General features: G+C 40.4%; 1 protein-coding gene across 2 annotated transcripts in view; it reads right to left on the minus strand.

The window, feature by feature from the left end:
* The window catches only part of CASR (calcium sensing receptor), a gene marked incomplete at its 3' end in the record, with an annotated part of 28,924 nt that extends 13,822 nt beyond the window's left edge, over positions 1-15,102 (minus strand). For both annotated transcript variants that reach the window (XM_082624769.1, XM_082624768.1), the window contains exons 1-3: positions 14,873-15,102; positions 12,257-12,563; positions 7,354-8,238 (exon numbers count right to left, since the gene is read on the minus strand). In XM_082624769.1, the coding sequence (XP_082480895.1) occupies positions 7,354-8,238; positions 12,257-12,563; positions 14,873-15,057 (1,377 nt within the window). In that variant the 5' untranslated portion in view covers positions 15,058-15,102. The remainder of the gene's footprint in view (positions 1-7,353; positions 8,239-12,256; positions 12,564-14,872) is intronic.
* Positions 15,103-15,308: the final 206 nt, after the last annotated feature.

The following is a 15,308-nucleotide window of genomic DNA, read 5'->3' on the forward strand; positions in this document are numbered from 1 at the left end:
CTGAGATTTTACTAATGAGACCTGGTAACTCTAGCCACAAATGGGACAGGAGATAAAGACAGGCAGAAGGTAAGAGTTAGTAGTGCAAACATCTTATCCAGAAAAGAAAGCACCCTGGAATCTTTGTGGCTAGAAAATTTATACCTACAGTTTATTAGACCAAGCTCCTCTAAAGCAGATGCTTTCTTATTCCTTTCTGTATTCCTAATGACTTGTAGAGGGCCTGAATTTTAATGGCTACTCAAACTATGTGTGTTAAAGGTTTTGGTTAATAGAGTAAACATTAAATCAACACTGTTAGGTTTGTCAAATGGTGCCCAGAATGAGGTTTTCACCAGTCTGAGCATAGATGAGAAAAACAAGGTCAACGTGAGATCTGTATTCGTTAAAGAGTACATAGGCAGAAGGACCATAAAAATTAAGGCTTTTATATAATTGGTTGCAATTTAAACCTATATATTAAAAAGCAGAATACTTACAATTATACTATGGGATTAAGGGCCAACACAATTTCTCCTTTTGAGCTATAAATGTAACCTAAGTTCTTGGTTTCTGATTTAAAAAGAAAAATCAAACTTCTAGATTCAAACAAACAAGCAGGCAAACAAGCAAACAGGGAAATACTAGAATTTGCTTTAAAATGTGCTAGAAGATTTTACTTAAGTGTGATAGGATAGATATATCCTATCACACTTAAGTAAATTACAGTTTTCATAGGATAAAATAACTTTCTCTTCACGAAGGAAAAAGAGGCATCTTGGGTTTTTCTGAGGAAATATTTCCTTTGTGGTCTTTTTAGAAAGCTCGAGCTAAATATTATATTTTGCATGTCATGTTTTCGGCTATAGGCATAATTTAATTCTCAGTAACCATTCAAAACATGGAATAAACTGATTATAAAACCTCCACCACTTTCTTGAGGGAAAAGAGAGTTGGAATCACCATAGTGTAATAATGTTGGAGTAACAGCTGGGAGTTGCTTGAGGAGAAGGGTAAGTCCCAAACACAACTGTTCCATATAAGAATGTGACAGGAGGATGCCAGTTGAAGGATGAAGGGAGCAACCAACACCTAAAATGTAGGACTGGAAGTCTCTTAACATAGAGAGAAGCAGAATTATTCAATTAGCTATGATAAAGTGATTCAGACTAATTGCATGAGGGATGAGGCTTCCTTTTTTTTTTTTATAAAAAAGGCCAAAATATTACTTAAAAATAGTTTATTATGTACAGGCAGTATCCTAAGCACTGTATGCGTATTAACTAATGTCATCCTCATAAAAACCTCATAAGTTTCAGATAGAGGTCTCTATCCTTCAGGTGAGGAAAGTGAGGCACAAGCACACTAAGTGACCACTCAAGGCCATAAAGCTGTTATGTTAGGTAGTAACTGGGATTTAAATCCAGTTAGTCTGGCTCTAGAGTCCAAACTCTCAACCATTACACTATATACTTAGATTATATAGCCCATCTACTAGGTTGTCTATCTCTAGTTACAACAGGTTGAACAGTGTAAAATTTAGGTTGAGAAGATAGACATACTTTAAAAATGGGATGGTAGAGACATATATAATGCTTGTGGCAACCCAAGAGGCAGTAATAGGAAAAGTGGTCCAAACTGAATGGCATTCAGATCCCCGTGCAAGCCCCCTTCCCTGGGGGCTTTCCATTGTTTTCCATTTTTAATCAGTTTTATTGAGGTACAGTTTACATAGGATAAAATGCACCCATTTTAAGAGTGTAGCTCTGAGTCTTGGCAAATGTATTTGCCCACCACTGTGTATCCACCACTACTGTCACCCCAAAAGGTTCCCTAATGTCCCTTTCAAGTCAGTCCTCACCCCATTTGCAGCCCTAGGCCACTGCTTGTTTTCTTTCTACCATTAGAGATAGAATATCATATAAATTGCACAATACTATTTGTACTTTTTTTTTTCAGTCCAGATTTTTTCACTCAGCATGATGTTTTTGTGACTTACCTGTGTTGTTTTGTGTAATTGCCTTTGCATTTGACAGTTCCTTCAAGGAATGGATCCCTTTCACACATCTTATTCATCCTTAAAGGCCTATTCAGATGATATCTTTTACTTTCTTCCTTACTTCAAATCCTAACCTGCATAGTACTGTAGTGTTTCATCCTCACAGCAGGTATGCAAGCAAGATCACGAGTGTTGCATTTTTCTAATCAAAATGTGCACCTTGTCCATTAATAATCAATTACCTGTTTATTAAGTCATGTCTTTAAGTCATCTCTTTAGGCATCTTTAATATTTCTTTTGGTGTGTTGACTTGCATGTTTTGCACTTGAGCACCTAATTTTCTGCATCATACCTTGCATAACAGGGAAGGTGGAGATGGGAACAATTTCACCCTTAAAATCAATTATAGGGAATCTTTAAATTGATAACCACTGAACCACAAAAAAGCAACATAAGCTAAAAAAAATTTAGATACTTCTCCCAGAGAAAACACTCTTTTTTTAGAATTTTATTTATTTATTTATTTTTTATTTTTGGCTGCACTGTGAGGCTTGTGGGATCTTAGTTCCCCAACCAGGGACTGAACCTGGGGCCTCAGCAGTGAAAGTGCAGAGTCCTAACCACTGGACCGCCAAGGAACTCCCTTTATTTTTTTTTTTTTGCTTTTTGAGAATTTTAAAAGAAGGAACTAATAGTTCCATTAAAAAAGAAAATACAAGGGGGGCTTCCCTGGTGGCGCAGTGGTTGAGAATCTGCCTGCTAATGCAGGGCACACGGGTTTGAGCCCTGGTCTGGGAGGATCCCACATGCCGCGGAGCAACTAGGCCCGTGAGCCACAACTACTGAGCCTGCGCGTCTGGAGCCTGTGCTCCGCAACAAGAGAGGCCGCGATAGTGAGAGGCCCGCGCACTGCGATGAAGAGTGGCCCCCGCTTGCCACAACTAGAGAAAGCCCTTGCACAGAAACGAAGACCCAACACAGCAAAAATAAATTAATTAATTAAAAAAAAAAGAAAATACACAATTTTGTCGATACTTGAGATTATAATTCTGTATAATACACTTCTAAGTTATTTTATTTGGGGAGAAATATGAGGAGAAAGAAAAAATAAATGAAGGGGAAGAGAAAAGAAAAAAGCTAAAAGAAAGACTTAAACGTAGAATATAATATACAGACAGAGACTGACAGGCTCAAAAAGAAAACCAAATAGTGAGAAAGACATACTAAAAGAGGGACAGGTGCGCATAACACGCGTCACTTAGATGGTCATGTATTATCTATTATGTGGTAATATTTCCATCTTGTGGCCTTTTAGGGTATTTCCTCTAAAGGGTTTTAAAGTCAAATTATTGCTCATTTATAAGCATAAATGGGAATCACCTCTTGGTATGTACTCTAAAGGTCAATTGAATTAAGCCAAAGACTAGAAACTAGAATTTCCAGAGCTTACATATGGTATCACTTTTTAGCACAGAGGGAAAATGGGATGGAATGCACGAAGCACCCCGTTCACATAGATAATGAGGGACAGTTCACAGAGATAAGGAGCCTATTGCTTCTTGGCCACTTCCTGTGCTAAATGTAGGGAAGTCCAGGACCAATTGCTTTCTCTAACCTCAGTCATATTTTCTTATCTCCCCTCCATCTCCTCTGGCTCTCACCTCAATTCATCCCCTTCCCCCAAACTTCCTGGTCAGATCAATTCCATTTGACTTCTGTTATCACCATGGTTCTTTCACCATGCATGCCTTTTTTTGGGGGGGGGTCACGCTGCACAGCTTGCAGGATCATAGTTCCCCAACCAGGAATTGAACCTGGGCCCCAGCAGTGAAAGCGCCAAGTCCTAACCAAGTCCTAACCAGTGGACCACCAGGGAATTCCCATGCATGCCTATTTTTTGACTAGTGAGTGGTTGGTGTAAGGTGGGGGAAAGTAGGAAGCATGCCTTGTGCACAATTGTCCTGAGAGAAGGAAGCAGGTGGTTCCTTACCTACTTATTTACATGATGTTCCATTCAAATTTGATCATTAGGCATGTGACCCAGGCTCATCTAATCAGAGTCTAGAATACCCTGGCCAGAGTCATTTGATTCAAGGCTGGGTTATTGGGTAGGATAATTCTCTGCAAAGGACTCTATGTCATGTTGTCAGGTCAAATCAACTAGATTGCTACTCATTCATTCATTCATTCACTTATTCTACGCATATTCAGGTGTCAGGTGTTCTGGACACAGTGCTGAACAATACAGACATAGTTCCTGCTTGTATGAAGCTCAGAGTATTGCAGAGGAATCAGAGGGAAGAGAGAGCTGAGGAACGGTGTGAGAAGGGCTTGGGGTCTCTGTGGAGGTCAGGAGGGAATTGGGTGTTGTGTGCTCTTAAGTTACCTGTTGGTTGGTGTTACTTTAAAGGCATATGACTTGATTGATAAATTTTAGGGGGAGAAAAGATCAACAAAAGAAAAAGATTGTGATTGACCTTATTTAGTCAGAAGTTTAGTTGATAAGAATCTATTTTGGTTAACTGAAGAGCTGTGGAAGATTAACTTGGATATACATAAACAGCAAAAGCGAGGAAGAAAGCACGGTCAGCAAGTGTGTGTGGGGTAGTATGATTTGAAAAGACTTCCAGGAGAAAGTGAAGTTTGAAAAAGAGTTAAACGTTCATGGTGGACAATGATAGAGGAGACAAAACTTGATAGCTCTTCAGGTAAAAGTACTGTGCCAAAAACTAATAAGTGCTTGTGGGGAGGTGCCAGGCAGATTGGCTTATAAGAGAACTGAAAGAAGGTGGGGCTGGAATTCCAGGCTGAGATACTTGGATTAGATTGTATAGCTTGTATGAGTGATAGGTTTCCATGGAGGTGTTAGTAATGAGAGTGAAGAATTGTTGGTCCATCTCCTGATAGACAGAGACATGGCCAAGAGCTTAAATTCCAGAATGCCCACCCAACCGTCTGGGTTCCTGAGGCTTAAAGGAGACTTACAGCAAGCACACAGGACACTTTGGGCAATGCCCACATGTTGCTCCTCCCCAGAGCTCTGACCCTATTTTGCTATCTGTCTCCTCTCCTGGATGAATTGTGCCAGACCATGTGTGAGCCAGGAGGACACGAATTTACCTGTCCGAGGGCCAGCTGAGGTATCTGTGTACTGGCTACTTTTTATTTTGGCCACTTTGCTACTCTTTCCTCCTCCTTTCGGTAAGAGCATTCTGATTGCCCTTTGGGGATCCAACCCCCCTCTTACTCTCAGTCTAAGTAGTTTGGGAGAACTCCACTCCTAGCTTCAGGGATGGACTTGTGATCTTAGGCTGTCTAATCAACGTGGTTTCCGGGACTTTTCCAAGAAATCCTGGGAAGTAAGGAGAGCCTAGCAGTAAGGATTTTATGAGCCTGAAGCTGCTGCAGAGGCTGAAAACTGCTAAGCCCAAGGAAAAGGAACAAAGAGATGAAGATGAGAGCATCTAGTTGTACCTGGGGTATTTCTGAGATTTTTCAGTATTGTGAGCTAATAATGTTCCTTCTTTTGTTTAAGCCAGTTTGGTTTGAATTTTCTATTTCATGCAGCTGAAAGTCCCACCCTTGACTATAGCCTAATTCTTGGCTTTTTTTCTCATATGCCCATGCTTTGACCTTGGCCATCTGGATTTTACTTCCTTGTCTGGGAGAGGAGTCTCTGAAGAGCAGAACTGTCAACCTACCTACTGGAAGCCTCTTTTCCCTTCAATCCCACCCTGGGATTTTTCTTTAGGCTTTTTTCCCCCCATAGGCTTTCCAAGAGGGAGAGGAAGAAGGAGAGGGAGACATGGAAGGGAAGAGAGAAAGACACTAGTATTTACTAAAAGACTGTCCCTTTATTCCTCTTTCTTAAAACTCCACTCTATAGCATCATGGCTCCTGAAATCTTTTTGGTCTTTGACCTTCTTTAGAGCTCCCTTTCTCTGCCAGGCAGTGTGTGGGGCGCAATGCGAGGAAGGAAACTTTCAGTCCCTCATAAAGATTAGAAACTTTAGCCAACAATGATGCCTGAGTGAGACGTCCCATGCACGAGAAGGGCTAAGAACTTGTAGGTCCTTTTGGCTCATTCTACCAGCCTAGACAGTCACTCCTCATCCCATGAGAATCTCTAAAGTGACTGACATAGGATGTACGTTGTTTCTTGGCATCTTTTCCCAAGGGTTTGTGGTGGTTGGGTTCTGTATGCAAAGCTGGTTTCATTATCATGTTTTACTCAGTTGATTGATTAATTTGAGGCATATTGAAATCCTACTTAAAATAATCACCACCTGTTTAAGAGTTTGAAAATTTACAAATTGCTTTTACATATATCATCTTATTTCCTCTTCAAAAGAAACTTGGTTGGAAAGTAGGCTGGGTATTAGGGTGATTTTACAGATGAGGAGACTGACTTGAACAGAGCAGTGTCTTTCCTGAGATGATGCAGCCAGTAAGTGGGGGAGCCATAACTGAAGCTGGAGGCTGAGTCATTCAACCCATATTCAGGGATTCACACCCTCCCCTCATGTCCCACTCCCCATCATGCACTTTCTGATAGCTCAGTCTGGGACTGAGGAAAATACAAAAGGAGTGTAAAACACGGTCTTATTGAAAAAATCAAGGTACATATGCAAGACATGAACAGCTCCATGGGATATAAGTTGGGCCAGACTTTTATCTTCAGAAGCTCTATGAAATAAAAAAGATTATGATGTCTCTCCTGCATATAATTGAAGAATACAAAACAAGTCTAAAGTGTAGGGATTCCACTTAAGTTTTGATTATTTTTTATGACAACTACTTCAGTGTTTCTTTTTGAAATATCCAATATCCTTTTAAGAAGAGTTTTTTCTGTGCCCTTGATTTGCTTGTGTCCTAAGCTTTAGTTGACTTATGGGGGGGTCCAGCACATTATATTTTGAGTAATATAATGGCAAAAGTGGTGGCTAAACATAGTGACACTAATTTTATGGTTTTATGACACTTGGTATATGGAATATAATAGGTACTCAAGAAATACTTGTTACGTACAAGGGAACAATATATTTAATTTAAGCACTATAAAAACACTCCACTCAGTACTAAATTTGTCCCAGGATATTTAAAAACATTTAGGGACCATACTCCTGATATTTTGAACCACTAGACTAAAGAATAGTTGACCTCAAGGGTTCAAACAGATAATCAAATTAAATTACTATCAATTTTGCAGAAGTCAGTTGCTCAGATGTTTGAAAAGGCAAGTTGAATCCCAGGCTACATCTAGTGACCTCATTTAAATATTGGCTTTTTGAGGTAACCACTTTAATCTGTCTTGCTTGGATCAGTCTAACTCTGCTTTATTACACAGTGAACTGCCATCTAAGTGAAGGATGTACCTGCCAAGCTTCAACCTTCTTGATATCTGCACAGGAACCGTTGGTGAAGAGCCCTCTCCCAGGTATGCAGGTGTATATATCTTGCAGGGCATGAGCAATGGAGTAGACGGCTAAGTAGACATTGTAGGATATCCGTAAATGTGTATAATCCATGTAAGGGGTCTCGACACTACTGATGTTCTCATCCCCTGTACAGAGAGGTTGGAAGGCAGTGGAGCTGTTGCTTATCCTGCCACCACCTTCTTCGTGACCCCTCAGGAAGGTGTCCACGGGTAATGGTCCTTTAGCACCTTCTTGGAGGTGGCAGTTAAATGTTTCTTCCCAAAACTCCTTGGCAAAACCGTTGTGGACAGACTTCCTGGGATGGACTTTCTGCAGGAATTCCCGGAAACCTGGGATCTGCCCAGCCTTCAAAGCGAATCCAATGGTGCCTCCGACCACATGGAAGTATTCAGGCATGGCAATCAAGGAAGAGCTGGCCCAGGCCTCGCTGGCCAGCCAGATCCTACCCGTGATATTTCGCCGGACGATTTCCTTGATGAGGGGTTCCAGGTCTGGGCCACTGGAGAAGACGACGATGACTTTGGCTGTGGAATTCTGTATCACCTCCACCACTTGCTGGATCTCTTCCTCATCAGAGTACTGGGAGATGAGTTCGCTGAAGTCAATGCAGATGTCCCTCTCCTCAGCCTCCTCTCGGAACTTCTCGATGCCTGGCCGACCATAGTCATCATCAGCTGCAATTGTGCCCACCCAGTTCCAGCGGAAGTACTCGATGATGTCAGCCATGGCGGTGGCCTGGTGTTCATCATTGGGGATGGTACGGAGGAAGGACTTGAACTGATTTTTGTTGCTGAGGAGTCTGCTGGAAGAGGCATAGCTGACCTGGAAAGAACACAGAATGAGTGAGTGATTGAGGTGCCAGGTGAGCCTCCAGACTGTGTGGAGGAGGCTTTTTGAACATTCACTGATCTAATATATCAAACGCTGGTCACTGCAGACAGGATGAAGGAGTAAAGACAACCAGAATCTATTCCTCTCCAGTGTGAGCACTCAAGCATCTGTCAGTCTATCAAGGAGCATTCTAATTCCCAGCAGGTGATCCTTCACAGTGCTACCTTCAAAAATGGGTCTGATCATAAAGTCAACCCAACAACAATAGGATCTACTTAACCTTTATGCACTGTTCCATAGTTTCTCCTAACTTCCTCTGTGCTGCCTCATGGCTACAATATATCCATGTACGTATCTTCTGCCTGTGGGGTCCAGGTTCTCATTTGAACATTTTAGCTTCCCCTTTACTATAATGAACACTTTGTCCATGACTTACTTCTGGAAAGAATCAGGTTCCCTTTGGGTTATGAACCTAAGGCTCTTTAGAGAAGCCTCTGGGGTTCCCCTTTATTATTCTGCCTAGTTTCTCTCTTCCAGTCTCCAGCTATTCCCTCTCTCCCCTCCCCTATCTCCCCACCTCCTCCACGCCAGCACTACTTTAGATAAAAGTACCCTCAATTGCAGTCATTTCTAAGAACTGTTTATTATTTAGGCTCAATTAGCCATTTAGGTTCATTAGGCTCAATTCCCCTTCATCACAATCATGATGATGTACATCATTAAATATAGTCAGAAAAACATCCTTTCCTCTCCTGGCTTCTCAGTGAGTTCAACCACCACCGGCAGCCCTTTCCTCTGCAATTTCAGCTGGTGGTTGAGGCCTTTTGACTTTTGATGTGGGTCTCCAAAACCAAAAGAGGCTGAAAAGGAACTCTGGAGAAGCTGCCTTGATATGTTTCCACTTTCTAGGACATAGCCAGTACTATATTTGAGCATGGATGTGGGTCACCAAGGGTAGAAAGCCTTACCTTTTGTGGTAAAAGATTCTTGCCTGAAGAAGTATCCAAATATCATGTAAAGCATTCGTTAGTGCAGAGCTTCCCAATTTCTTTTCAAGTTGTGGCAAACATAGAAGGTGGGGTGAATGGAGGAGGCTGACCAGCCCTTGTGGGTGTGTTCTGACCATCCTAGACCCCACCCACCATCCCAGACCTGGAGAGGGTCAGTATCTCAGCCTATCTGTAGCACTCCTGTGTGTCTTGGCTCACCAGTTAGGAAGTTCCAAGTCATTGAACCATTTCTTCTGAAGGACAAAGTATTTTTATTTTAATTTAATTTGAGGTTTATTCATATTTCATCCCTGCATTCGTTCAGCATTTTTGCCATTAGCAGTCTTGTCTTTCAACTCTTTTTTTAAAATTTTTGAATTTTACTCATTTTTTATACAGCAGGTTCTTATTAGTTATCTATTTTATACATATTAGTGTATATATGTCAATCCCAATCTCCCAATTCATCACACCACCACCACCACCCCCTGCCACTTTCCCCCCTTGGTGTCCATACGTTTGTTCTCTATGAAGGACAAAACATTTTTACACTGAATGGAATTTCTTCTTGGTAATGAAGGAACATTTAATATCTCTTGTTCTCCAGTTTTCTAGAGAGATTTAAAACTTCTTAAGAAAACCATGTTGAAGAAATTTGGGGGAATGCCTTTTTAATATTTTTCACTGATTGAAACAATTAGTTTTCAATGTTCAGTGCTTTAAAATGAATTCTTTCTATATATTTCTTCTTATTAATGAATAGTTTCTACATCAAAAACATAAAAGACATTGATACATGAAAGACCTGGTCCAACTTTGTTAATGAGCAGGCATTATTTTTCTGACAAGAGCTTTGATTTTGAGAGTTATAATATGAAAGTGATTTTTTTCCTTTTATTAAAATAAGCTCCTTCTTGCTCTACTGTGACACCTCATGAGGCAGGTAGTTAGATTAAGTAATTGTTGAGATGTAACTGTTTTTAGAGAGCTCTATTTGCAGACCCAAACAACAGGCTTCTTGATCAGGTTTTTGCAAATGAAAAGTCTACCCAGGCCTTTTGTAAATTCATTCATTATTGCTTACTTCTTGATACTCTTTCGAAAAATGGGCCAAAAAGGGTTTTAAAGATATAAAAATTACAAATAAACATATCCTCCATAGATATGTTTCTCTTAAAGGATGCATTTATAATATATGTCCACTTTTTAAAAGGCAAGCTATAAAAGTGGGGATAAATACCAATTCATTACCCACTCCCCCCCCAAAAACCCCTTAAAAACACACAAAATTTTTTATTGTAAGAGGGGAGAGTTTCATGAATGATTCAGAAAACTTCTAACCACAACTTGTTCTAGCTGGTCTGCTTGTTCCATCCACTTGGTGGCGTGAGTGGCATAAGAAGTTCAACTGGGGCCTCTGCCTTCACCCAATAGGGCGCGGTTCCCAGCTCTGCTGCACATTAGACTCATCGAGGGAGCTTTCAGAACTCCTGAGGCCCAGGCTGCATCTCATATCAGTTAAACCAGGATCTCTGGGGATGAGTCCCAGGCATCAGTATTTTTAAAGCTATTGAAGTGATTCCAACATGCAGCCATGACAGAGAACCACTGCTGCAGATACACTTACATTGGTTTGACTGATAATCATTATAATCTTCTCAGCATTTTTATAATTCAAGTTCAACTTAACCTTATATTTCATCCAAACCACAATGAATTAAAACCCTCCCCTTCGTGTTCTTTATTTACTTGATGGCAATTACATCTTATGTCTGTTGGCTGTGACAACCTGCTTTAACTGTGTATTTAAAATACTACTGCGCAATATGCCAAATATAAAGATGCATATTTGCATCTTGCCCAACACATTTACTCTTGTGGGCTTTGTCAGATCATTCTGGCACAAAGATTATAGAGCCAGGGTTTCCCCATGGGAAACACCTTTAATTCCCTGAAGTAAGGATTCGGGAAATGATGACAAGACTTTTTCAGTTGCCACATGTATAAAAAGGGATAATGGCTATCACCAAGGAAACAGAGACCTCCCAGCATAGAAATGTGAATCTATCAAAGGTATTCTTACAAATTTTAAATACTAGACACTGAAGAAAATAATTTAAGGTGTGATATATAATTAAATTTAAAAATTGATATATGAGATGCAACACAATTGAGCTGATTCTCCCACCCATGGACATTTAGGTTGTTTCCAATTTTTCACTATTATAAAATGATGTCACAGCCCTTTAAATATTAATGTGAAAAAAGGTTTGCTCTGTAGTGTTAATGGGAAAAAAATCAGGTTATAAGATGGCATTTAGAGTTCACTGTCTTTTTTTGGTGAAAAACATATGCAACTTTGAACAAATGTTTATTAAAGCACTTATTTCAGTGAATTGTTAGTATCTGAAAATGCAGACATCTATTTCCCTGTCTAGGCTGAGTTCCTGCAGGGTGGAAACTGCTTATTCATATACACTCTACAAGTATTTGTTGAATGAAATAGAATAGTTTCCATTTCTAGAATGTGCAAGATAATGATTAAGTTCCGATTTTGTGAGAAAATATGCTCTGATTTCCTCCGAGCTAAACTTTCAACCAGAGGAGAGAGAGGCAGAGACTTTTAAGGGACTAGGATTTGGGGCAGATATTTTGGGTTTGAAAGGTGGGATTTACATCATTTGGTCTCATTTCTTTTAGTAAAGGCAGAAGAACGGCCGTATACTGAAGGAATGGAGTGGAAAATAAATAACTGAACCCTTTGGAAAAAAAAGACAAAGTTTTATACAAGTTATGTTTAAAAGAATTTTGGAAGAATTGTGAAGGCCCAGTTGACATTGTTGACTCTGGGGTCTCAAAAATCCCCAGTGGTCATGATACAGATAATTAAAAGATCTTTTGTGCCAAAGTAAAGCCAGAGAAGGGAAAATAGCAAACTGTATGGACACTGGGTGTAGCATCCTCCCAGGCTGCTTTCCTGGCCCCTGCCCACATCACCCCATCTGAGATGGCACGGGTACCTGGGGGATGTAGAAGAGCCCCAGCAGGTTTGCCACCGCTGTGGAGATGCCTGAGCCAGTTGCTCCCACCACCGCGATAGTAGAGGGGATGTGCTCTGAGCAGTTGCAGAACTCATCAAGGTTCAAAGAATCGATTTTGTTCTGGGCCACAAAACTCAGGGTGGCTTCCAGGGCTTTAGAAACAGTGTTGCAAGTGTCGAATATCCTGTATCCCAGGGTCATGTTGGGAAGAAGGGCCGGGCTGCTGTTTATTTCCTCTATGGCAAATATCATAGCTTGTAGCCAGCGAAATCCTCGGAAATTATACCTGGAAGAAAGAAATGGAAGAAAGCAAGAGGCTTTCTGGTCAACTTCTTTAGAGTACAGACTGGGCAAAGCTGGTTTGAACCTGGTTCCATTACTCTGGTTTCATGATGTTGTGTTTTTTGAGACTCAAAATCCTCTCTGTAAAATGGGGATAACACCTACTTCAGAGGGTGGCTGTGAGCATGAGATAATTATGCACAATTCTCAGCATGGTGCCTCACACAGAGTTAGGGACCAATAATAACAAGGACTGTGGTTAGTAATAGAATGAATCATTTGTATCTGCCTTATCCAACAAAGAATTTGAAGTAACCGATATGAGGTACTTTAGTAAAAGTAATACAGAGATTAAAAAAAAAAAAAGGACCAGGGAAAATATAAATAGATTAGGATTTGAATACATAAGAAGCTAAAAATAACTTCAGATTTGCAGAGCCACAAATTTAAACTGACATTCCTGGAGGTAGAAGAGGAAAGGGAAACGAGTGATATCATCTTCATAAACAAACAAGCAAACAAATATTATGCATAGGAAGGCTGTTCACAAACAGTGGTCACTTCTGGGTGGTAGAATGATGAGTTTTAAAATTGTGTGCTTTTGTCTTTATACTTTCTATTTTAAAAAATGAGCATGCATTGCTTTTCAAAGAACATTATTTTAAATAAAAATCAAGCAAATTAACAAAGAGAAACAGGATCAGTGACATAGTTTTCACTCTTCCAGGACACAGCACATAGTGAGAGCTTGATAAATGTTCTGAATCAGTGTATCAGCGCCCAGAGAAGAAAACCTAACAACTCTGCAGGTTCTCTCTCGTGGGTTTCATGACTTGAACTCAAAGGCAGGGGGAAAGAAATACAAGCTGTTATACTTCATTGTATCAGTTAGGTTCCTAAAGGTCCTGGTCTAACTTTTAATGTGACATTTTCTCTAAGTCATTTTCTTCATGTTTCCTTCATTTTTTTTTAAACCTGCAAAGTTATGAAGATCTATTACTGAATTTTTCATTACCTAAAATGTCTATACTGCTAAACTGATTTTCCTATCTTTCTTTAATACAATTAAAAAATACATATATTATTTCAGAACAAGCTCTTGCTTGATCTCAGGTATGTATGCGGCACCTGCACAACTCTGTCCAGCAAGGGAACAACAAAAAGGATATTTGTCCACGTGGGTTACGTGAAGGATATAAACAGTATCAGTGAAATTCTACACTTAGTTTTTCTGCACTCATAAAAAAAGTGAAAATGTTATCTAATTTGTGAGACCTCATTAGAACACGAGCAGAAATCCAGTTTTGTTGGAATGATTCTAGTTTTCATTTTCATTTTCTAGCTATCAGGAAGACCAAGGGAAAGTGCTGGATCCCTTCTGGAAGTTGCAAATCTCAAGAGAAAGTGCTCTTCTCTCTCAGAAGATGGGTCAAGACTTGAGGTGCAGTAATGGTCTCTGATGTCCAGATTAAGGCAGGTGATATACAGCCCTCTGTGCTCTGCAGAAGTCAGATACTATTTGAAGGCATTGTACCTAGTATTAGATGCCATATTCTAAGAGTCATGATAAATTAGGGAACATCAGAGAGAGGGCATCCAGAATGGTGAGGGTCTGAAAATCATGTCATGAAACAATTATTTAGAAAACTATTTGGTCTGGAAAAGAAATGATTCAAGGGGCATGTTAGCTGTCTTCAAATGGCCGAAGAGAGAGTCCAGTGAGAGAGTTAAGATGGATTCTGTGTTTCTCTATCTACGTAGATGGATTCTGTGTTAGCAGGGGGATTTCAGCTTTCTATAAGAATTCTAATGGGAGTGATTCCAAATGCTACGGGCTGCATTTTGAAGACACCCAGGTCATGCCAGCCACTGAAGTTTCCTTCAGCTTTAAAATCCTTAAAAAAAATAAGAGTGAGGCAGCCAACACTCAGGTATTATGACCACTGCGGCACTTAAGGTCATTAGGAGATTTTACTACTCAGGTTTGCAAAACCTACAATAAATTTCTTTCTAGGTACTTGGTCTTCCATTAAGTAACACAGCCTCCAGGTGAACAATGATGACTCAGTTACCAAGTGACCAAGCACGGCTCCGACAGGCCATGGATTTTTCTATTCAGTATCTTTGACATTTTATTTTTGGAAAAATTTCTTTTAAAAAAATGAGGGGGGGAATAATAAGCTTCAGCATGGTTACCAATCACCATTTTTGAAAAGAGAGAACCAACTTTGAAAAAATTATTTCGGGTTTGGTACAGCTTTTCTCTAACCACCAGGAGGAGAAAAGACTCTCCAAGGTGGCTCCTGACCTTACCTGATACATTCCACAGACTCCGGCCTCGACTTTAGATCTTGATCTTTGGCTGCTACTCCAAAATGAATAGGAAAGAGCCCCCCGAGGATAATGTCCCCTTTCTTCTGGGCTCGCTGGTCAGGCCCATAGGCAGAAGTACACCAGGTAAAAGCCAAGAAGATCCAACAGCAGCTATAAAATGCCATAGTTCTGCTTTCTCTCCAGGGGGAGGGACAAGGGTGCTGGTGGTCTGGGGGCCCCTGAGAACTTTCCCCCTTGGTGTGACTTACTCCCTGCGGCGGAGGCACATGTCTACAGAATTAGTAACAGAATGGAACCGTGGTGTTTGAATTTCCACTTCTGCCTTCTCCATTGCAGACTAGTGAGGCAGGTGGTTCCTGAGTCTTCAGAAGCCACATCATGCAGAGACCGCCTGTAGTACTTTCTAAAAACAAAA

Source organism: Mesoplodon mirus (assembly GCF_964341445.2).
Source record: "Mesoplodon mirus genome assembly, chromosome: 6".
In the NCBI taxonomy this organism is placed as follows: domain Eukaryota; kingdom Metazoa; phylum Chordata; class Mammalia; order Artiodactyla; family Ziphiidae; genus Mesoplodon; species Mesoplodon mirus.